The sequence below is a fragment of the Cryptomeria japonica genome, chromosome 6, assembly GCF_030272615.1.
Source record: "Cryptomeria japonica chromosome 6, Sugi_1.0, whole genome shotgun sequence".
Taxonomy (NCBI): domain Eukaryota; kingdom Viridiplantae; phylum Streptophyta; class Pinopsida; order Cupressales; family Cupressaceae; genus Cryptomeria; species Cryptomeria japonica.
In genome coordinates, this window is record NC_081410.1 from 660929014 (window position 1) to 660953426 (window position 24413).

Sequence of the window (24413 nt, forward strand, 5' to 3'; positions counted from 1 at the left end):
AAGGTTTAGGCTTTTTTTCATTCAAACTCCTAAACATCGATTGTATCATATGCCAACAAAGGATTATTTCCTTATAGGTGGTGTTGTGAGAAAATCCATTAGAAGGACAACTTAGGGTTTCAACTTATGGGTGTTTTTTGTCTTCCACATTTATGAGTGTGGGTAGGTCATGTAAATGTCTTCCAACATAGAGGTTGTTGAGTAGAAGGCATGGAAACTATTTCATAGAAATTCATTGAGGAAATTAAATGGTGAATAGAGCATAAGTAGCAAAGATAGAGGATGTGATGAGAGACCCCTGAGCAAGAATGGAGAATGCTCAATGAAGAGGCACATACATAAACTCCAATGATAACAACGTGTTGGATAAAGTCAAGCTATTTTGGAAGCTTAATTCAAGCTATTACATGCTTTATGATATGTGCAACCAATTTGTGGCTACCATAACCTTTCATTAAGTTATATTATCATTTCTCTATTTTTATATAGAAATTTAAGTTAGTTTGGGTGGTCTCCATGGTATAGAAGGCAATGTCTAGTTTATTATCATCATTTAGAAAATGTTGTTCTCATTAAAGACTTTTGGAGGTTGCCCCTTGAAATGGTTTATTATTATCAAGAATTTGTATTTTATGTCCTATTATAGTATTCTTTTGCACAATTGATCTCAAAGCATGCTTGGGCATTTGAAAGGCAAAAAATGAGACAAAAAAAATTAAATTAGTGATGTTGGGTTGTAAAGCATGTATGTTCCATTTTTTTTTGTTCCCAAATTCAAAGGATTGCTTTAGGACATATTGAAGTAGCTACATTTCATATTTGAGTTCATTTGAAATAATTTTGTGGTTATTATGAAATATTTTTACCAAATTTATTCTCAAGATTACAAAATAGCAAGTCTCTAGAAGATTTTTTCGAAAAAGTACGATCTAAACCCAAGAAAGTTAAAAGAAGAATAAAATAATTTATTTTGATTTGTTTTGACTCTATTATCATCAAAATCAGTTTGGTGGTATTATGACATGGGCTAGAAAGAAAATGTCTATGAAATTCTTAAACAAATAACTTCTCTCAAGAGTTGTGTGTGATCCTTAAAAGTACATGCACATAATATGAATTGCAAAGCTAATGTAACTAGAGAAGGAGGATGAAGAGAAAAGAGGAAGGGGAGGAAGGGAAAGGAGAAGAGAGAGAAGAAAAAGAAGAGAAGGAATAGGAGAAGCAAAACAAGGAAGAGAAAGAGGAGTGGTAGGAGGATTTGAAGGAGAAGAAAAAGGAGAAGATGAAAAAGAGGAGGAAGAGGAAGAAAAGAAGTAGAAGGAAATGGGAAGAGGTAGATAAAGGAGGAGAGGTAGGACAAGGAGAAGTAGAAAAGGAGGAAGAGGGGGGAGGAGAAGAAGAAGAAGGAAGAGGAAGAGGAGAAAGATTAGTAGGATGAGGAGGGGGAGAACGGTTAGTAAGATAAGGAGGAGAAGAGGAAGATGAAGATGAAGATGACGAGGAGGAAAAAGAAGACAAAGAGGAGGAGGAGAAAGATGAAAAAGAGGAACGTGAAGAAAAGGACAAAGACCAAGGGAGGAGGAGGAGGGGCAAGAGGAAGAGGAAGAAGGGGAAGACAGACAACAAGAAAGAGGAAAAGAGAGGAGGGGCAAGAGGAAGAGGAAGAAGGGAAAGACAAAGACAAAGACAAAGAGGAAAAGAGAGGAGGAGGAGGAGGAAGAGGAGAAGAGGAACGAGCATGTGATATGCTCCAAGGATTATTCAATAATGATGTAATATTTTTTATCTTTTTGTAATTGAATTAAAGCTATGTTTAATAGAATCCTAAATAAATTCTATATGATTCCTCTTTAATTAAGGTTAATGGTTAAAAGAAAAAGGCAAAAAAGTTTAAAATTCAAATTGTAAAATTTGAGATTTTGAGTTCATGTTAGCAGGCCAAAAACTCATCTGGTTCAATCATGTGCTCACAAATATCAATTAGGACATTGAACAATAGATTTAGAGATCAAAACCAATTTTTTAAGTGCTGGTAGGATTGGTATAGGAAAATATCATTTGACAACTTCGATTTAAAATGCAACATCTCACACAGTAATCAATGCATAAAAGACCTCAATTATCATGGACTTGAAACATACGATAATACATTTCACCAAAGCATTCTCAAAATTATGCTAGCATGTTTTTAGAAATAACTGTAAATCAATTTATTAATATTTCAAATCACAATTACAGATTCATCATCGAGTTTATTTTGAAGTCACATTTTGCGGTGAAGGTAGAGAAAAGCAAAATTATTATCTGACCCATCTCAACCTAGCTTAATCCCCCAAAAAAGGAAATGTTTATTTAAGACTTGTTTATATCGGATAAATTTCTGAATTTTTATTGGATAAATGTGTAGATGTGTAAGCAAAGCAAAATATTGACTCTACTAGTATTTCATCCCCCATTTCTTGCGTTTATCTTGAGAGTTTTTCTTCTTTGGAAGCGGGACTTCTTTGTATTTTTACAATTTGAAATCAGTCATGCCTAAATATCATGGTACGTTATATATATGAATTATTAGCATGACTATTTCAGTTCTTTTAAATAAGATAAACTAAGAAGCCTTATCTGGTCATAATTCATTTTGAGTTCAACCGCTTCCTCTTGTAGTTTTCAAACACTCAAAATCCAGTGTTTTGTTCTGAATCCAGCGGAGAATTACAAGTCTCAGAATCTACTATCGTGGAGAAATATTTTTCACAATAACATATGCATTGGATAAAATTACTCCTGCAGACATTCAACTCATTATGACACTCCACTTCCATCCATTTATTTACTTATTGGATAAATTGTTGCAACGTGGTTTGTAATTGTGCAAGTGCAATATGTACACACGCTGTCCACGTCCACTATTCACATATGCTACATAGAGTTCCCTAGCAAATGCATAACCCTAAAAGACAAAAAAATAATAACAATAATTCAATTTTCATAAGGCCTCCCTCCCCATTCATATTCATAAAAGTGGGGGAAGGTAAAATGCCTAGCAATATATAGTTCAATTCAAATTGATAATTTGCAAATCCTTGACTGACGATGATGAACATACCATACAAACGATGGAAGGCCACATTGAGCATAACTCACCAGAAAATAAAGAAACAATGACTTGTAGGCAAACCACACTTTTAGTTTCACTGAGCTTGATGAATGTACAAGAAACATTTCAACAAATGTTGAAATAAATCCCCTCTTTTTTAGTTTCATATTCATTTCTCCACAAAATCAAGATTTTGTTTGGAATTCTAGCCCATGCAAAAAGGCCAAATTCCCTGCACCATCCACCATTCTCACAAATCACAATCAGAAAGGTTGTTTACTTACAAAATGATTCTCAAAGTGTGATATTTCCTTTATGCCCATAGCCTGATTACCTCTAGGATCTACCAAAACACAGAATCCTGTTGGAATAAATTTGTCCATTTAATCATGGTTCTCATTGTCTCTTCCAATAAACACACTGCATGATTGCATAATGCTATATGAAAAGAAGCATTATGGAATTATATGCCATATCATGCATATCTCTCACACAGGCCACAGAGGTTCACAAGAGTACATCATTTGGAAAAATTCCTCTGTATTCAGACTTTGACATAGATCCAAGTATAGGAGAGCTTTAAGCAGCCAACGACTGTAGCTTCTTCTCAAGCTGCTTTGCTCCACGAAGTGCATCTAACGCCTCAGCTTGTTTACCTGCTCGTTTCAAATTAAGTGCCCTCAGTTTTTCTGCTTTTATTTTTTCTTCAAGATGAGACCTTTCTTCTTTTAAACCTAAAGTTTGTTGTACATTTACTTGTGGCGCCTCATTTCCAAAGTTACTACGAACAGAGTTAGATATAGATTCATGCCCTTTGTTTTTGGCATCTAATCCTTTAGTTGGCACCTGGCTAAAGATATCACTCTCTTTCCAGCCAATTCCTTTCAAGGCAGACAACAAATGGGGATCAAGAATATTATCTACTAGACTCCCATCATCACTACCAATACCAACAGTGGAATGATGAACTTGTGAGTTGTTACCAGCTAATTCATCCATCTGACTCTCCAAAGACTTTGCTAGCTCAAATTCAGCCTCGGCTTCTTCCACTTTTCCTTCACGTCTCAAAGCAAGAGCACGCCTTTTATGTGCGAGTGACTCCCGCTGCAACTTTAGGCGATCTTTGGTTGGGGTTTGCTTATGGATTTGTTGCTTCTTTAAGGAAACATCAGCTTCACTACCAGAGGATGAAACTCGGGTGCTATCAGAGAACAAAGCTGGAACAAATTTCATAGGTGTTTGAGAAGACTCTACAGTTGGGATGGCCTCTTCTAGTGGTTTTATTATCTGTTCAGAAGCATTGACTGTATGAGATGGAGATGGAGATGGAGATGATGATGACACTTGGCTACCGCTATTGCCCTCAAGCTCTCTTTCCCTTTGTAGTAACTTGGCAAGATGTAGCTCCTCCTTAGCCTCTGCTAACTTGCCCTCTCTTTTCAGTGCAAGAGCCTTCCTCTTATGAGATAATATTTCTTGTTGCAAGTCCTGAATTTGGGGAGCAATTGAAGATGCAGAAATCTCTGTAGTTTCTGCATTGCACTTAGTGGTGTTTGTCATGCTGGAAACATCACTAGCATTCAGCATCACAGACTTTGCCTTCTCTTCAGCTGAGGCATGTTGAATGTTTTGTTCTGGATTACCACCAGAACCACTGTTAACCTTCACCTGAACTTTGGATATGCTTGTTGTCCCTATGGAAATGTCACTTGTGCTAGGTATAGCATCATTCACTGGCTCATTATCCCTGTTGTTTACCAAGTTTTCTACTCGTTCCAAAGGAGGAGCTTTCCATGTATCACCAGTAAGCAAATCAATAACATTTGGGGGTTGCTTCTCTGAATCATAAAGGCAAATGGCAGTTATAAGTGCATCTTCCACATACTCCAACATATAATTGTAAACCCTATATCAATGACAAATTTAGTTTGGCCATACTCACCTGATGAAATATTTTTATTTGGTTCGCCTTTTACATTATTTGGCAAGAATGTATCTTGAATGTCATCGTATTTGCCAGTAATAGAAGTTCTCTTGTTTTCCAATGTCTTTAGTCCTCTAGCATTGCTTGGGTCAGTAAAAGCCTCAGGAACTACAATGCATTTCAACAATCAAACTATGGGAGATAAGTCTTAGATATGAGTCTGTTAATGCAGAAATTTCAAGCACAGAAACAATGGCAACAAACTTAAAACATTTTTCTTTTAAACTACCCAAACCAGAGAGGCCTAAGTTATCAAGTGATGCATGTGAAGAAGGTGGACCTGCATCAAGGGGTTGATGAGGGGTTGGTGAAACTTTCATTTCATTACCGTTGTCACTGTCATTTCTCCAATTTGTACTCCTCAATGCTGCAAGCATGGAAGGGTCATGCATATCTTGTTTTTTCACTCTTCCAGCATCTTCATCCACTTTAAAAGATAACGATATTGAGTCACTAACTCTTCCTTTTTGGCTTGGTTTAGAATTGTCTTGCAAGATACTTGCTTGAGTATTATGACTTTTCTGTAGTGTTTCTATATCTTCTAATTGATTTTCTAAAAATTTTCCTTTACTCAACTCTGCATCTGCCTCTTCAAGCCGCCCTTCACGTCTAAGAGCAAGAGCCTTCCTTTTAAGCCTTAATAGTTCCTTCTGCAGCTCTGCTTTGGACTTTGACATCTGGAATGGAGATGCTGATGATGACTTATTACCAGACTGTGCTGAAAGAATGTTCTGATTTTCAGAATTTCTTGAGACTCCCACTTGATCAGCTTCCTGCCATCCAAGGCCATTTAACTGTTTGAAAAGTTCAGGATCCACCATATCTTCTTCAGTTACTTCAATCAACTTGTCATCCTCTTCCTCTATAAGTGATGATACCCTAAAATCACTACCTCTATCTTTTCGACTTGGTTTAGAGTTATTGTACAATATGCTTGCCTGTGTACTTTTAGTCTTCTGCAAAGCTTCCGTCTCTTCCAATTGCTTTTCTAATAATTTACCTCTATTCAACTCTGCATCTGCCTCATCAATTCTCCCATCCCGTCTAAGGGAAAGAGCCTTCCTTTTAATGCCTAATAGTTCCTTCTGCAACTCTGTTTTTGTTTTGAGTGGAGATGTCACTGAAGAATTTTGGCCAGATAGCACAGTTTCAGATTTTTTTCTTGGAACACTCTCTTGCTCAGCTTCCTGCCAACCCACATCTTTTAGCACTTTGACGAGCTCAGGGTCCCCCATATCTTCATCAGTTACCTCAATTGACTCACCATCTTCATCATGTAAATTCATTAAACTTACATTCGTTTCTGCTAAGTGTGACTTTTTACCTACATTTCCTGATCCAGGTATTCTAGGATCCACATGATTAGAAACATCATACTTTAAATCAGTGTCATGCACTGAGTGCTGTGATGTTATGTTTTGCAGCTCTTTTTCAAGCATCTTAGCTTGCCGCAACTGTTCCATTGCCTCAGCAACATTACCTGCACGCTTTAGGGCAAGAGCTTCTCTCTTAAGGGATAACACTTCTTGCTGTAAAGCAGCTCTATCATGGTAAGAATTGGATTTTGCATCTACAAGAGATTGTGTTGACGACCTAGTACTGTTTTCAAAATATAGACTGGCCCCAGGCACAGACAATGGTTGTTCTGAATCCTCCTCTTGCCAACCCATGGATCTCAAGGCTGCAGCAATTTCTGGATCATTAATATCATCATCGGTCACATCAATACCTAAATTATCATCAAATTCACCTGCCATGGTTGTAATATGGCTTGGATCAAAAATTGACTCTTCTCCAAACTTTACACCCAGCCCTCCCAATGGATGGGCTTCTCCTTTTGACTCACTGTCCAAGCCACGTACCAGTGCAGCAAGCTCATCATCTGATTCTACATCCTGCCCAATCATCTCTTGTTCTTCCAGTTGCTTTTCTAGGATTTTAGCTTTCTTCAGCTCTTCCTTTGCTTCTCCAAGCTTTCCTTCACGCTTTAGTGCAAGGGCCCTTCTTTTATGTGCAAGTACCTGTGTGCGATCAATACTGCTAGCAAATTCAATCCCGGGGCTGTTTGCTTTAGAATTATGAGATTCCCTTATTAGACTGGACAATTCACCATCCAGAGTCATCTTGCTTGGTTTTCTATCCACATCCTGCAAATCAGCATCAGACCATCCCAGCTCTTTTAGTTCACTAGATATGTCATCAATTTTATCCTTTCCTCGTATTGTTGATTTCCTTTTCTGTACTTCTATAGCCAAGTCCAATTCCTCACCGTCCTTGGATATATCTAGAGCCTTCCTTTCTGGATCTCCAAGTTCTTCTTGGTTTAACTCCATAGTGCCTACTGTAAAAGAACCAGCCTTTCTACGACTTTTTCTCAAAGATAACTCTAAAGCTTCAGCACACCGTTCAATCTCCTTGCCCCGTTTGAATGCTTGTAGTGCTTCTTCACTCTTTCCTTCTTTCTTAAGAACATGATATTTTTTCTTCTCCTCTTGGGCCTGTTGCCGCAATTCTTCAGGTGTAGAGGAATCCTTCTCAACATTATCATGGATAGTGCCATCCCGGGAGCTGCTTTCAGATAACTCAAACTTTCCACTCTGATTTGAGTCATCACCTTCCTGCAACATAGAATTTGAAGCATCAGCTGCAGCACTTGAGTGATCATCTCCAGTAGAGTTAATGTCTGCTGAGCTTTCAGGTTTCCCATCAGTGCCAAGGATATGTTGTATTACTTCATCATCAGATTTTGCAGATGTTCTTGAGCCACCTGCAATACAAAGCATAAGCCATTTGTTTAACTAACACAACAAAGATTCCACAAAGTAACTTTAACCATAGCAAAAATTTTAGGGAAAATATTGGAAGGCCACAATGCAGATAACCTCTAGTAGATTTTAGATGTTATTTTCCAGGACTAAATGTGTGAAGTATTTCATGAACCTGAATGGTCCCACTTTGCAGTCATTGCATCCCCTGATTCTGAAGGGATGAATCATGACACATTAGGATTGAACTAGCAAAAGGAACTATCGCATAGCATCAATTGTCATTGCTGGAACTTGCACGTGGTAACCAGAACTTCCCAGGGCATTGTCAATCCCAGTCCTACTCCGGTTCAAGAGACTTAAAGTATTCTGCACTACAAATTAATCATTTTAGTAAATTTTACTTGAATTGATTCACAGCCAAAGGTGACAATGTGCATGGATTGGGCAATTCGGACATGTAAATGTTTGGTTCAATGGAAACTATCATCTCGTTATGATATATCATATATATGCATTGTTAGGATCAGACTGGATATCAATTTGATAGGATAGCTCACTACAAGGTGGAACCACAGAAGACTCTTGACCAAGGAAAGTAGATGGCTACATAGGAATCAGTCCATGACTATCAGCTTGTATGCATAGGTGGCTAATCAGTTAGTCCTTTACAAAAGATGGGCAGAAGTTATAGACTTACTAGAAAGAGCTTTAATGGTGTAGTAAAAGAATTATCAAGCACATTTTTGGAAGTGCAAACTTGTAATACAAGTGTAGAACACACTTTGTTACTCGACAGATGTTCTGGGATCTTTTATGAATATGCTCATTGTAGAGGAGATTTGTTTTGACACTCATGGTTCAAAAAGAAGGCAGCCTTTTGGTTTGTTCTTCAACTTTAAAAATTTAAAATGGGCTTTTAGAGGAAAGGTGACTCTGATGGTGTTCACTGAAGCAAGATTTCTCATGATATTAAATATGTCATTTTAGAAATTAATAACAACACTGCTTGAAGCTAAGCTCCATTTCCTTTGAAAACGTCTCACATCAGCTGATCTACAGGCTACACAAGAGATGCTCGAGGTCTTTTCAATGGTAAGGCAGGCAAGTTAATTGATTTTCTTTTTTAGATAATGACGCAGGAGCATTTGTGTAAGAGAAATCTTGCATTGACCAAAAATATTTCCTGTTTGGCTTTTGCAGGTTTCTAGAGTTGTCACAGTCATTCTCCTTACCATAGAAATTAATTTGCAAGTCATCATTTTTCAGCAGAGACCTACTGATAATGTTTCTATTGTGTAGTAATGCTATTTTGATCAAAGGGCTTTCAATTGATATCAAAGATTCATGAAAGTGTATGTCTTTCCCAAGTGCTTTGTCCTAGATTAATGCAACACAACCTGTAACACCTACCATATTTGAAACTCATGCAAACTGCAAATGTCATTTATAAGATTATTCATCTCAGGGAGGTTCTAATATTGTGTGAGTTGTGTTAACAACTCACGTAGAGATTTAGTAGTGAAAAGAGGGGGGAGTTAATCAAGGTGGTTGAACAATCCACCAAGAATTGAATAAGAAGTTAGTGAAGCTATTATGGTATTCATCCTATATATTTGTAATATGCATTGAACAAAAATATAGAGAAGCATTGTTAATTTGTTATTCTGTGATAAGATTTATTTGGCTTCTACAAACTCTACACAAATTTCTTATATGGTATCAAAGTGGGATATATGTTAGAATATTTAATTATATTTTAGTCACCTATATTTAGTTCCTTGTTTAATGGTCATTTAGCTTTTTAGTTAATTAGCTTTTAAGCTTTATTTAGCATTTAGCTTTTTCTTTTTAGTTAATTAGCTTTTAAGCTTTATTTAGCATTTAGCTCTTTAATCTTTTACTTTAACGTTATGTTCTAATTATAGAACATCATCTTGTAACCTCTATATATACGTGTGTATATCGTTCAATGTAATCATCCGATTATTGAATCATTCATTCAATTTATTTTTCATGGTATCAAAGCGGGTCAATGGGATTCTTTAAAGTTTGGCGAATTTTTTAATAAAAATTCATGGCATTCTTTCTGGAATATTTTCCAGATTTTTTTTTATTGCTTTTTTATAAAAAAACAATTTTGCTTTTTTGAAAGCTTTTTGAGAGTTTCGAGTTTGTGGGCAAATTCCTTTGTGCTAGGCAGCAGTTCATATTTTTTTTAGGGTTCTGGAGATTTTCAAGCCTGCAACCTAGAGGTTTTTTTTTAAGATTGAAAATTTTCCTAGGGTTTCCGCAATTTTCGACTAGGGCTTTGACCCTTAAGTTCAAGTCAAAAAAAAAAATTTGGTTGCAGATTCTTGGTGGGTTTTTCGAGACCTCAACTGGGTCGTCGTTAGATTTTTATGGGTGCATCGTTTTTCATGCCTCGATTTTTGAGCCGTTAGATCTGCATTTTGATTTTAGATTCTTGGTGGGTTTTTCGAGATCTTTTCTGGATTGGTCTCAGATTTTTCTGGGTGCCTCATTTTACGCATCTCGAATTTTGTGCCAGCAAATTTGCCTTGGAATTTAAAAACAATTCACAATTTCTGCTATTTTTGTGGACATTGGGATTTTTGTTGTTTTCTTTGGGCACCATTTATGCTATTTTAAGTTTGCAGAAATTTTTTTAATTTCTGGATTTCTTCCAAACCTCAAAATTTGCACCTTAGAATTCGTGCCAGAATTCTCCTCCAGGGTTTCAGATTTTTTGTGCACCTGCTTCTATTCTGATTTTTGAATCAGATTCTTTTGTCTCATGCTTTCACTAGGTTGACCTCATTCAACCTCCATTTTTGTGATGGCATCTTTGACCAACATCATGTTGGAACACAATCAGAAGTTCAACAGCTACCACAACACCTGAAAACAGTGCATGTTCACGATATCTGAATATCGTTGCCTTGATCAGATTGATTTAGGCCAAACCTCGTCCTACAGGTCCCAGGGTTTTCACATTTTTTTTTCCTCAAAAATTGTTCAAAGGGTTTAGAATTTTTTCCTTAAAAATTATTATCTGTCATCTGCAAAGCTTGCATGGGTTTTCTGATTTTTCTCCACAAAAAATTATGGGAGGGTTTTGCTTGATTTTTCCTCAAAACTCAGGGAGTGTTGTTTTACCACGTGATGTCTGCTATTTTGCCGCATGAGGTTTGTTGTTTTCACACGTGATGTCTGCTATTTTACCACGTGATGTTGTTTGGTGTTCTCTTGCATGATGTCTGATGTTTTACCGCGTGATGTTTGGTGTCTTACCACGTGGTGTTTTGGGTCTTGCCATGCAAAGTTTTAGGGTTTTGTTCGATTTTTTCCTGAAAAATTGTCTGTCGATTTTCTAATTTTTTCCACAAAAAATCATGGGAGGGTTTTCACGATTTTTTCCTTAAAAATTGTTCGCTGGATTTGAAAATTATCTCATCTGTAATCTGCGATATTCACGTAAGATTTTAATTATCTGGGTTTTACCCTTTTTTCCACAAAAACGATGATTTGTAACCTCAGATTTCTTGGTTTTTTTATTTTCTCCTCAAAATCGTAAATTCTCTTTTCGAGGGTTCCTATTTCAGGGTTTGACGGTTTTTTCCTCAAAATCGTGCTTTGTTGCAATTAGTTTGGGTCGAACCTGCCAGGGCAAACATCTGCAACCGTGGTATCTTAAAATGCAACGATGATTTGTAACCACAATAAAGATCTAAAGTAGCCCTAAAGGGTTGAAAGATAGATATCAATATTGGAGTATAAAATTGTCATATTGCTGCATAAAAAGCTTAGTAAAGAATACTTTTGATAGCTAGTTTGGTATTGTAGTTTGATGATATTTAGTGCTTGAAGTGTTGCAGTAGTATTTTTAGTCAATAGACAAGGTTTTATCATTTTGTTTAGAATAGGGTCTTTAATTCTTTTAGTCTCTAATTGTTGTATTAAAATGCAAAAAGTGTCAAAAACTATCAAAAATAAAAGTTATTTCAATTGTAATTGGAGTGCATGATCAGTGGTACCCACCACTCCTTGTAGAAAGTTCACATCGAGGAGGAAGGGGGATACTTGGCATCCTCTCTTCAATTATCATTCTATCAACTTCAGCTTCAGCTTAGGGATCTACATAGTTATAGTTGATGGTCTGACACAGACTTGAAGTTGTCAATGGTGGGAACATCATGGCTTTGTTGCTACTAGAGTCACAAAAATTGACTCGCACCAACTATAGTGTTTGGAGTCATAAAATCCTCACAATTTGTGAGTATAGGAATCTTGCAAAAATTCTACTAAAAAAGGAGAGAAGAGACCAGATACCAATGCTGAAGATTATGACAAGCATCATAACAAAGCCTTGTTGATACTGAAGTTGTCTGTTAAAGATGACTTGATTCTTGAAGTTCACAATGAAGAATCTGTTGCAGATTTGTGGATCAAGTTGTGTGATAAGTACCAGGCTTCAGAAGCAAGCAGATCATTGTTTTTAAGAATCAGCTATACTCCTCTCAGTTGCAGGAAGGAGGTTCGGCTTCAGACTATATCACACGTCTTAAGAATGTGCATGATCAATTAGTGTCTATGAAGAAAAAGATAGACAATGAAGATATGGTCAGCATAGTACTAAGAGGATTGCCAGCATATTATGGAGCTTTTGTTGAATCACTATACTTGATTGCAGAAACTCAAACACTTGACTTTGAAAAGGTGTCATCTTTACTTCTGCAAATGGAAAGAAGACAGATGCAAGTTGAAGGTTTTCATTCACAAGACACAGAAAGTGCTTTTGCAGTTCAATTCAAGGGACACCAATTCAATAGAAAGCCATCAATAAAAGTCAGCACATCAATAGTAAAGGTAGAATCCTCATCCAAAGATCATCAACGTGTTACTATTGTAACAAAAATGGTCATATTGAAATCACCTGTTTTCAAAGGGCCAAGGACTTGCTGAACGGGAAACTCAAGCCACAAGCATTGATTGCATCTGAAAAACATTGAAGATTGTGACATTGATGAAGGTGGTGATGATGTTCCTCAAGCATTTGATGAGGAATTTGAATTTTAATATGTTATTGTTGAGTGTGAATGTTATTACTTATTTGTAAAAGTTGTTTTCAAAAAGTGTCAATCAAAGTCTGTTGTTGAGTCTTAATGGACAATGTAGGACAAAAGAGGTGTTGTACCAAATCTCAGTCCAGACATCACGTTGTGGAATAAGCCACTAGGAAGGTACAAGGGTGGCAGGTGTACTTGTATTCTAGCTTGATGCTGAGATAGCAGATGTGTAGCTTGAAAGATAATGAGTTGTCTTGATTTGACGCAAAGATTAAGGGATATCTCACAAGCTTCATAGATTTCTGTATGGATCTATTATAAATCTCTTTGACACGTGATGCAACTTGTGGATTTCAAGATAGGTCCATAAAAAGAGGTTGCATGGTAAGTCGTCTGTAGATTTCGAGATGGATCTATAGAGGCAAACTATGTATGGGTCTCACGATGGATTCATAGAAGTGAACTATTTGTATGTCCAAATTAATCAAAGAAGTAATTGTATGTGTTCAAAATGTTGTTGGTATTTGTTAGTGTTCACATGGGTGTTTAAGTTGTCTTTCTTCATGTATTATAAAATAAAGTTATGTAAGTTAATATTAAGTTGTTGAGAAATAACTTAATATTATATTATTGTCAGAGGGTAATATTGTGTGAGTTGTGCTAACAACTAATGTAGAGATTTAGTAGTGAAAATAGAAGGGAGATGATCAAGGTGGTTGAACAACCCACCTAGACTTAAAATAAGAAGTTAGTGAAGTTATTATCCTATATATTCGTAATATGCATTGAACAAAAAATATAGAGAAGCATTGTTATTCTGTTAATAAAATTTCTTTGGCTTCTATGAACTCTACACTAATTTGTTATAGGTTCATGGTTGAGGTTGCATTGAGTTTCAAAGCATACATCTTGCCACACTCATCTAAGAAGAGGTTGTCTACATATTTCCTTAAGCATGCATAAGTTTCAAGGAGCAATTACAGGGGAAATCATTCGATACTTAACCCATGATCCTTACCACACTAGGGCAATGTGCCGTGTTTTTGGTAAGCACCAAGATACTGCATTCTTATTCTCTATAAAGGACCATCAACACAACAGAGAGAGGTAGCTATTTTTCATTGACATGAAGGAATTCGGAAGATTATCATATTGTATATCAGCTCTCACATTAGCTGACCCACAGGGTTAACAATAGATGCTCAAGGACTTTGCCACAGTAAGGTAGACAAGTTAATTGATTTTTTTTCAAATAATAATGCAAGCATCCAAGGTGTAAGAGCAATTTTGCATCAACGAAATATAATTCCTTCATGTTTTTTTTGTCTTTTGCAAGTTTCTAAAGTTGTCAAATTCATTCTATTCTTGCCTTAGAAATTAATTCCTACTGCAAATCATCATTTTCAGCAGACAAAGTTACTGATAGTTTATATTGTGTAGCCATCAATTCTCATACTTGTTAACTAAAACAATGGACAATACAAACTAGGTAGAGAAGAATTTGAATGGAAAGTGAATCCTGACAAGAATAGAGAAAAGTGTTAAATAAGAGTGAGGTAAATAAAGTCAGCTACTTGTTTTATTGCCCTATTATTTATCTTTTGAATTCTTGTGCTATATTATTCTTTGTAGAATTGTTCTGTTTTCATATAGTTAACACTTAACACTGCACGAGAATTTCAACCTGGAAAAATAAAAGAAATATAACATAGGAGTGTGAACCTTTTGGTGCTTGGTTTTTGCGTCCTTGACGTGCTGCAAACCGTGCAGCTTCTTCAAGATCCTTGCAAGGATTACAAATTCTTACGGGTTGATCTCCCTGGCCACGTAAATACATCCTCTGCAGTGTACAACTGTTGCAGAACAAGCCTCCACATCTGCGACAATGATGCTGAACCCAAAGCAATGGTCATTAAGATTAAAGTCACGCCTATATATCAAATAAAACCGAGAAAAAGCAAAGATCATCTCAAAGTAAGAATGTCAAAGACAAGAACACAGACAACCAAAATGTCACCAACAAGTAGGTTAATTTAAAATAAATAAGTAAAAACATTTCAAACAATTCAATCAATGGATCTGAGAAACCAGGAAGCTGGGTACTTGTTTCTAGTCCCAGACAACATTTTCAATTTTCCACGTGTCGACAGGGTTGGTATTGCATGGAGGGGTTGGCCTTCGTGCTTCAGGCATGGAGGAGTGCACTCGGCCTCCTCCACGTAGGTAAGTTCTCTATCCCATTCTTTCTGTCTCTGCATTTATTGTCGTTCTTTTATTTTTGCTGCCGTTTGTTTTCCTTGTGTGTGTGGTGGTTGTCCATGCGTGCCTCCGGACGCTGGCTCTTCAATGGCAAGCGAGTCGAATGGTGGCCCTCCTGCCAAGGGTATGGCTTCTGCTAAGTCCTTTAAGTCTGCTCTCCTTGATTGTGATGCTTCACCGATCACAGACTCTGCCAAATTTGAAGCTAGGGTTTTGAGTGCATTTGCAGGTAAAGATGGGGTCGAAGGAGGAGAAGGTAAGCACCCTACCCCTTCTGAATCTACCCTCTCTGTGACTCCTAATTCTGAAATGCTTAATGCTATTAACAGTGAAAAAGCTAGGCTTAAAGATATTGCTATTTTTTTGGCAGCCATGGATATTTCCAATTGTCCAGCCCACAAGTTTATGGATGAATGGCTTAAAAATGTGTGGATTAAAAAATTAGGTCTGCATTTCTCCTTTTGTCGTATGATTCAAAAGGGCTTGTTTGCTATTTTCTTCAGAGATTCGAAATCGCAGGAACAAGCGGTTAACAAACAGTTTTGGTCTATAGGCAAATGCACTTTTAGGGCCATTAAATGGTCCCCTGAGGCGGTTAATGATGAAATTCTCGCCCTCTTGTGCCCTAGATGGGTGGTTATTAAGAATCTTCCCCCTCTGTTTTGGAAATTCATTCCGAAATTACTTGAACCTGTGGGTAGGGTTATTAGAGTGGATAATTCTCATTCTTTGGTTTCTCATCTTGATGCTCGGGTGCTCATAACCCTTGACCCAGGGAAAGACATACCTAAAGCTGTTGAGATTATGGTGGATGATGACCCTGTGTTCTGTTATATTGAAGTGTTAGGAGGCATTAATGCCTGCTTTCTGTGTAGACGTGAAGGGCATGTTCGAAGGAATTGCCCAATTCTTAGTAAACGTGGACCGAACTCTGCGCCTAAAGCCACTCCCAAAGGAGGTGCCAAGGAGGCCGCTTCTGCTCAACCTAGGGCTTCTCATAACCCTATCATTGAGAAGTTGAATAATCCCAAGGGTGCTGTTTCAGAGGCAATGCATATGCCATCTGACATCCCGCCCTCTTTTGAGGAGACCGCGACGTTTGGAAAGTTTAATGCCAATCCTCCCCCGCATTCGGCTATTAATATTTCTCTCTCACAGATAAGGGAGAGCAAGAATGACCTGACTCCTCCTCATCCTAAAGCTGGCAAAGTTAGGAGAAAGAACGCCCAACAACTTGCTCTTGATAAACTTAGAAATTCTGCTAACCCTATGGCTGTTGATAATCTTTCGATCAAACTCCCATGAATAACACTTGGATGACTAAAAACTCTCTTGTTAAATCTATGGTTAAAGATTTTGAGAACAGAAATATTATTAATGATAAAATGGATGAGGATAATAGAAATGTTATTTGTAACTTAGATTCTAATGCTAATTCTTTTGCTGTTAATGAACACTCTGACAATCAGAAACCTCATGATGTTATAGAGAATCTTGATAATGGCAATATGCCCCCTGTTTCTGAATCTCATCCCATTGCTTGTGATCTTGATGTTGCCAGTATTGAAGTTATCAAAGCGATTCCCACTGTTAGCAATCAGGCCTTTAGTATCTCCCAGGTTCAACCCACCTCCAATTATGACATTACTAGGACTAATCCTCTATTTGAGGACTCTGACGGGGTTCAGGTATCCTTAGCCAGTGAGCTTGCCAACTCTGGGGAGCGCCTGGACCAACAACATCTTCCTAAGTCCTTGGACAGTGAAGATGGAGATATATTTAGTACTGATGGAGAGGGCCCTTTCACTGAGGTTAGAAGAAAAAGGGGAAGGCCCTTGGGGAAGAAGAAAATCTCTCCCCTCCCAAAAAAGAAGGATAATAGAGAAGAGCTTTCCAAATGCTTTAGCAGTTTTAAAACTGCCAAGGACTCCTCTACTTAATAGTTGTTATGGATTTAAACTTCATCTCTTGGAACATTAGGGGCCTTGAATCCCCTGACAGAAAACATATCATTAGAAGATTTCTTAACCAGCATAAGAATTTGGACATTCTCCTCTTGCAAGAAGTGAAAGCCTCAAAAATTTTGTTAGAAGTCAATCTCAAATTCATATGGAAAGATGCCTTACAGTTCACCACTAATCATGACAAGGGAAGAGGTGGTGCTGCTGTTTTGGGGAGTAGGAAATGGGCATCTAAGGTTGTTGATAGTGGATATTCCCCCTGTAACAGAATTGCCTGGCTTATCCTAGAATTGGAAGGATCTAAGGTGGGTATATGCTCTATCTATGCTCCTAATGATTACAGGGATAGAATTGATCTTTGGAAATGGATGACTTGCCTCCCGAATATCCCTTGGATACTAGGCAGGGACTTTAACATGATTGCGAACTCGGAGGACAAGAGCGGGGGTCTGACTATGGATTGGAAAAGTGGAGAGAAGTTGTTTTGGGACAGGATGAAGTCTAAATTGCATCTCTTTGATCCTTTGGCAGGGAAGAAAAATGATTATAATAACATTTGATTCACTTGGTGCAATGCTCAACAAGGAACCAAAAGAATCTACTCCAGATTAGATCGGTTCTATGCCAATTCTTCTGCTTGTACCTTCAATCAGGACCCTAATGGGTGCACTGTTAGATAATCCCTTTTACTCTCTCTAATCATCATCCTATCATGGTCCATATCTCTGTTAACTCTCTCTTGGCCCCTCCTATAAGGAAACCAAATAACTTCAAGCTTAACTAGATGTTGCAAAATCAAGATAATAAGAATGCTCTATACATTATCAGACAAATTAATAAGTGGAGCAATCAAAATACCTCAGCCATCTCTAAATGGAACCAGAATGTTAATAGTTGGAGAACCCTTTGCCAAACCTTGGGCACCAAACTTGCCAAAGATGGTAGAAGAGCTGAAAGAGAGCTCACAGATCAACTCCTTGCACAGGAAGCCCTTGTTCAGAACGATCCCCACAATGTTGATATGTCATTAGCAGTCTCCCATACCCAAGATAAACTCAGGAATATTCAACATAAGAAAGCTCAAGGAGCCAAAATCAAGGCCAGGAACAACTAGATACAATTCAATGATAAAGGCTCCATTTTCTTCTTTAACATGCTCAGGCATAAGGAGCTCAAGGAGAGAGTGGATAGAATTTGGGATGATGGCAAGGAATTGACTGACATGGAAGATATTAAACAAGCCTTTCTCCTCTATTATGAAAAGCTCTTCACTTCAGAATGTGACTCCTCCCTTAACAAGGATGCTCTTGATCAGTGTAGAGCCCTTATTTCTAAGAAGATATCTAATGCAGATGCTGTTGTGCTCAATAAACCTTTCACCCTTGAGGAGATCAGGAATGCAATCGATAGTATGAGCAATGACAAAGCCACCGGGCCGGATGGGCTTCCTGCTGAATTCTACAAAGCTAACATAGAGTGGATTGTGGAGGACCTATTTCAGGTATACCTTGAAGCCATGAGTACTGGAACTTTGGGTGCTGAGATTAACAGAGGAGTCATCAAATTGATCTCAAAAAATGGGGATAAATCCCTCATAAAGAATTGGAGGCCAATTACCCTCCTTAATGTTTCCTACAAGATCCTAGCCAAGATGTTGGCTCTCAAGCTAGAAGGAATCCTTCCACATATAGTTAGCAATACTCAGACAGGATTTATCAAAGGAAGGTATATTCTTGAAAACATGATCACCAGTTGGGAGGCCATGCATTGGGCCAAAGATACCAAACAGAATGTTGCTATGTTTCTAATAGACTTTGAAAAGGCTTATGACCAGGTGGAGTGGGGTTTTCTGATTATGATGTTGGAATCGTTTTCCTAAGGACTTTTGCCACATGGTCTCTGTGTTACTTATGGATGCTTCGGCTCAAGTAGAGATTAATGGATCTCGTTCTCAGACTATGTCCCTCAGCAGGTCCATCAGGCAAGGCTACCCCCTGGCCCCGGCCCTCTTTGTGATTGCCTCTGATGCTATCTCTTATCTACTAAGAGACTCATCCCTCTCCCCAAGAGTGAAAGGCAATACACTGCCCAACAGCATGGACTTGATGAATGTCCAGTTTGCGGATGACACCGCCTTCTTCCTTCTGTTAGAGGAGGAGAATTTAGCTTCCCTATTGTGCAAATTGAAAAAAAATTGTGATGCATTCGGGGCCAAGATCTCTGCCCCCAAGTCTATACTGTTGGGATGGAATGATCCCCCCCCTTGGCTTTCCAAATTTGACTTTCAGTGGGGTGGTCCCTCCAAACAGGTTAGATACTTGGGGATTCCATTTGCTATTAACCCCTGTCTGAGAGAAATGTCGATTTGGATCAAGAACAAGTTAGATGGCAAACTTAATAAATGAAATAACTTCTACCTCTCCCTGGCAGGCAGGTTTCAAGTTTGCCAGAAAATTCTTTCTTCCTACAGTTTGTATTATGCTTCAGTTTGGATGTTTAGCAATTACTAGGTTAATGAGATTCAGAAGGCTATCAAGAACTTTCTTTGGTCGGATTGTAAAGGGAATAAGAAATGGCACTCAGTCAGATGGAATTGATGTTGTCTTGGGAAGAGTTTGGGTGGTCTTGGTTTGAAGGACTTGAAGCTTCAGGGTATTGCTCTTGCTGCCAAATGAATTTTTCAGGCCCTGGAAGGTGAAGAGCCATGGAAGGTCCTTGTTAGAAACAATATTAAACTCTCTGTTCCCAAGCAAGCAAAAACATGGAAATAGCTCCCCTTTGTTGACATGGCCGTTGGCAAGTTTCCTGTCTCCCCATTTGGGTCCTTTGTGTTTAAGTATGTTTGAAAAGCCTGGGAGTTTATTAGACACCTGATTGCTAACAATGGGATTTTTGGCCAAGATAATACTATCTGTGGTGAGAAATCCATCTGGTGGAACCTTATGCATAAAGACAAGCCGTTGGCCCTTGCTCAAGGCTGCTCTACAAGGAATTGGGCTCATAGAGGCATTAGAGCTTTCAAAGATATTATCAGCAATGGGGCTCTAATCCCCCGGTGTGATCTCACGCAGAATTTCCAGATTCCTTCCTCCAACTAGAGGACCTATGCTAAGTTGAGAGATGCTTGCCTCAAAGTGAACCTATCCAGGCCATGTGTGCTGAGGGAAGACAGGTTTACCACATACACATGGGTGAATGGGTCACCCCTAAGCAATATTAGTGCTAAAATTGTTTACAATTCTTTAATGTCTAATGATGATCTTATTCTCCATTTAAATTATGTTTGGAACTTACAGTGTACTAATGCTGATTGGTAGAAAATCTTTACCTTTCATTGGCACTCTATTATTACTCCTAAGTATAAATGCTTTAAATGGCTATTTATTCTCCATAGATTGCCTATTAAAGATATTCAGAGAAAAGTTTCTATTTGTAATATCTGCAGAATTCCTGAAAGTATTATGCATTTTTTCTTCGATTGCCTCTTTGCTAAAGAGGTCTGGAATATGTTTGGTATTAGTTTTGATAAAGGTTTCTCCCACTATGATGTTCTTAACGGTTTTATCAAAGGCATGAAGAAAGATGTTAACTATTTCTGGTCTATTTTATCTTGTGAAATTCTTTGGACCATTTGGAAATTTTATAATGAGGCTAAATTTCAGAATAGGGATAGAGTGCTTACTGAGTCTCTTAGGAGACTTATCTTTTACAATGTTGGCATGCAAGTTATGCTGGGTACGAGACTTACTGTGGAGAAATTTGAAAGATTCATTGAGGAGGGCACAGTGCAGGTCTACCTTTCAGAACTTTCCCATGGATACACTTGGACCAAATTCACCAATGAGAGATCCCCATTTGTGAGTGCACTTGAAGATTGTGTTAAAGAGATTAATGAAGGAAGGCAGTTGGATCAGCAGCAGCGAGTCCAAGCTAATGTACCAATCTTGGTTCAAGAATCTAGGACAGCTATTTGGATGGAGGGTCCAGTGGGATAGACCTCTTGAATAGACAACTAAGACAATCTCAGTGTTTTTCATCTTAAGTTTTGTACCTTTTTGTAGTACTCTATAGTAGTCTATACTGCCTAGTCTGGTTATTCTGTATTCACGAACATGTATTTTGCCAAATACACTAGATTGTTGATCTTATAGGGTAAACAGTTATTTCTGGTTCATAGTTATTGCTATCTGTTTGACAGCCTGAACTCCTTCAATTATTTTCTTGTACTCAGTTCAGTTTCTCTATATTTAATATTGAAAAAAAAAATCCACATGTCAGAAATATCTGGAGATTTTGTTTAATTGATGGAAGCTCTGGGAACGTTTCCAGTTAAGCTGAATCTGATTCTAAAGGGCAATTTTCATGGAGAGGGGCTTGATGGATGAAAGAGCGTCTTCAATTTTTTATCTTTCTTACTGAAGCTTCCAGTGCCATTTCTGATGATGTTTCTGTGACCATTTCATTTTATTTCTCTCTATCTTGTCTTTTCTTATAGAAGTACTGTACACCCTAAATTTCTGTCTTTTCCTACCCATATCCATCCCAATTCAAAACTTATGTTTCTGGAACTTCCATGATCTTATTTCTGATTCTTCAAGCAACATAGTTTTCAATAATTTATTTTGATTATGTAGACATCATATCTCTTATGATCTGAACAAAAAATATGCCATTTACTCACTATTTAGAACTACTGTCACATAAGGAATATGCCGAGTAAGCGATATCAATTCTCACCAAAAATATTTGTTTGGACCACATCCAAATGATTGTCTGACTTTCAGTTCCAAAATCCAAATTCTAATCAAATGGGGAAAACCCTCTTTCTGTGTACGAGGTGACAGTTTACCATTTTGTGTAGGAGAGGGTAATTCCTCCAGCAGTAAGATTCAATCTGTTTCATTGGAATCACTTGGCCTCTGATAACAAGTTTAATTGGGAAATTAGGTGTCACCTTGCAAATTTTATAAGTTTATTTATTTATTGTTTAATAATTTCCCATAATTATTTGGCATTGTTTATGATGTATTTTATTAAATAATTATGCTAAACCAAAAAAGGGTGTGAGATTGTCAGATTTTGTGTTGGCACTTTTGTCACATGTCAGTGCATTGAAAAATAAGTTATTAGTTATCAAGATGTTAGTGGCATATTATGGGAGGCCTATTTTTAAGGATGTTATGACAAATTATATGACAAGTGTAAGAGTTAAAATAGGGGACGTTACTTTGCACATGATAAACCTATGACGAATTATGATAGATTTCTTAAAAGGTGGGAGTTACATACTATTCTTAGAAGTTTCAAAAGTGTCAGGGGCATGAGAACTTGTCTCCACTTTTATGAGCTATTTCTGAGTCTGTATGGCTATTTTTGACATCTAATTTTGGCCCATTGTATTGGCACTTGAGGTACAATACCAATTGTGGTATCTTGTATTATATTTTTTTCTACATTGGCGCTTTGGGAAAGTACTTTGTATGTTAATAGTTTACAGGCACATAGATCCTGTTAAAATGCTGCCAATAGTACTCTTGTTGCATGTTGGTGAAACTCCTGCAAAGACTTATTAAGCAAGTATATTGTAACTTCGAAGTTATTCAGTAATATATTGAGCTATTTTAGAGGGGTTTTTCTCTCAAAAGAATTTTCTCCATATAAATCATTGTATAAAGTTTTATTATCTTATTGGTGTTTTTTTAATGCATTTCTCTACTTTATAATAAGTTTAGATCAGACTTGAAATTATTTGCATAACGCTCCTCTCAAAGATTAGTCTAAGAAGCTGTTTCTACACATACAGGTTCATGCCCTGGAGATTTTACATGGTGCTAAGCTTTGAAGATGAACATCTTAATAAGCAGGGATTGGAATTTATATCCCAAGTCTCACAGGCCCAAATCAAAATCAACCTATTAAAATCTCAATAAACATCGAAATGTATTGAATTTTGTGTAATATTTACGACCACCCAAAAGTTGTCTTAAAAAATTGGGGGAATTTAAGTTTCAGAGTAGGGTAAACCTGTTTTACCCAATACAACCACCAGTGCAAAGTAATCATTTTTGGTCTGGCAGGCAAAAGTCGCCTGGAGATACAGGATAAGATACAGGATACCATTTAAGATCATGTTACACGAGTAAGTGAACATGGATACAACTATGTTAATATATAAATATAGTCAGAAGAAGATGTGGGAGCAGCAAAAGGTCTCATCCCTACGTGGTAGTTTCAGGGTGGCTTTGGTGGAGGCTCATTGGTGGATCAACTAAAATATAATATTATTTCTTCTCAGGGAAAAGGGAACGAGTTCCATGAGGTAATGTAAGAACCCTTTTCCAAAAACATCTGAACTCAATTGATACAAACTTCAAGTTTTCTCCTCTTCAAATTGAACGCGTCCTATCTTCCTCATCGAAATTACAATAGCCATAATTGCTTAGTTTACCACATCTGACATGATCTGAAATCTAATATTGCGGATGTACCTTATTTCTTCAGCTAAAAGGTTAAATTGGATTGCATTGAATTACTGTTTTCGCACAAACCCATCTGAAGTTATTTACTGCTTTTTTCCCAAATTACAAGCCATCGATCAATATATTCCGATCCACCCAACGATCCAATCCATTGTCGCAAAGCTAAAAAAAGTTATATAAAAATTTAATTGTGGGTAATATGTATCTTACCTTGCGATTGAAAAAGGTAAACTGAGACGAACAACCTTGACAGTGCGAAGCATCTAATACCCATGTTCTTCCTCGAATCGATGGCTTCGCTGGTAATCCTATTTTCTCTAACATCTTTTCTTAGCCTCTCCTGCTACGTCTTCTCAAATGATAAATGAATATATATTTTATTAAGAAGCAATGGAAGGGGGCAAAATATGTTGACTGCAGCGGTGACCCCTTCCCTTCCTGTCGTTGCATGTAAGCAACATACCTGTAGACTATGGGGTGATTTCCTTCCTGATTTCTTTGCAACAGATGATGATCTTTCCTTAGATTTCCATAATAAGTTCAGCTGGAACACTTGAATGGAAAAAGATAGATGGAAGATAAAAAGTTGTACACCATTACTAATTAGGTGTGGAAGACATGTAAAGTTAAAAAGAATACGAAAGGATGAAAAGTTTTGTATTCATTTTACAATAGTGGGATTAGAAAATTAATAGAATGGTGTTATATGTTTGTGAAGTTTGGGTAATAAAGTGGAGGTTCTAATTATAAATAACTTCAAATTGAAAAAAAAAAAAAATTATAAGATTGTTTTAGTTAAAGT

At 37.3% G+C, this 24413-nt stretch overlaps 1 protein-coding gene across 2 annotated transcripts; it reads right to left on the bottom strand.

Annotated features, from left to right (window-relative positions):
* Positions 1-2963: 2963 nt before the first annotated feature.
* LOC131070726 (uncharacterized) lies at positions 2964-24229 on the bottom strand. Of its 2 annotated transcripts, none has more exons than XM_058006338.2 (5): positions 23822-24229; positions 14635-14803; positions 5407-7845; positions 5037-5186; positions 2964-4932 (listed from the first exon to the last, which is right to left on the bottom strand). In XM_058006338.2, exons 1-5 carry the CDS (start codon positions 23933-23935, stop codon positions 3674-3676), a joined length of 4131 nt encoding a protein of 1376 aa, XP_057862321.1. In that variant the 5' UTR covers positions 23936-24229; the 3' UTR covers positions 2964-3673. The 2 variants fall into 2 exon arrangements, with proteins under 2 accessions (XP_057862321.1, XP_057862320.1); XM_058006337.2 differs by having other exon boundaries at positions 5359-7845; positions 23822-24227.
* Between the last annotated feature and the right edge of the window lie 184 nt (positions 24230-24413).

What these genes read in the sequence shown, in the direction of transcription:
- LOC131070726 (XM_058006337.2), bottom strand. Translation starts at nt 23,935, where the DNA reads ATGTTAGAGAAAATAGGATTACCAGCGAAGCCATCGATTCGAGGAAGA. An exon ending in TTACCTTTTTCAATCGCAAG is followed by an intron (nt 14,804 to 23,821) that starts GTAAGATACATA and finishes CTTTGGGTTCAG; the next exon opens with CATCATTGTCGCAGATGTGG. An exon ending in AAATAAAAATATTTCATCAG is followed by an intron (nt 4,933 to 5,036) that starts GTGAGTATGGCC and finishes TTTATGATTCAG; the next exon opens with AGAAGCAACCCCCAAATGTT.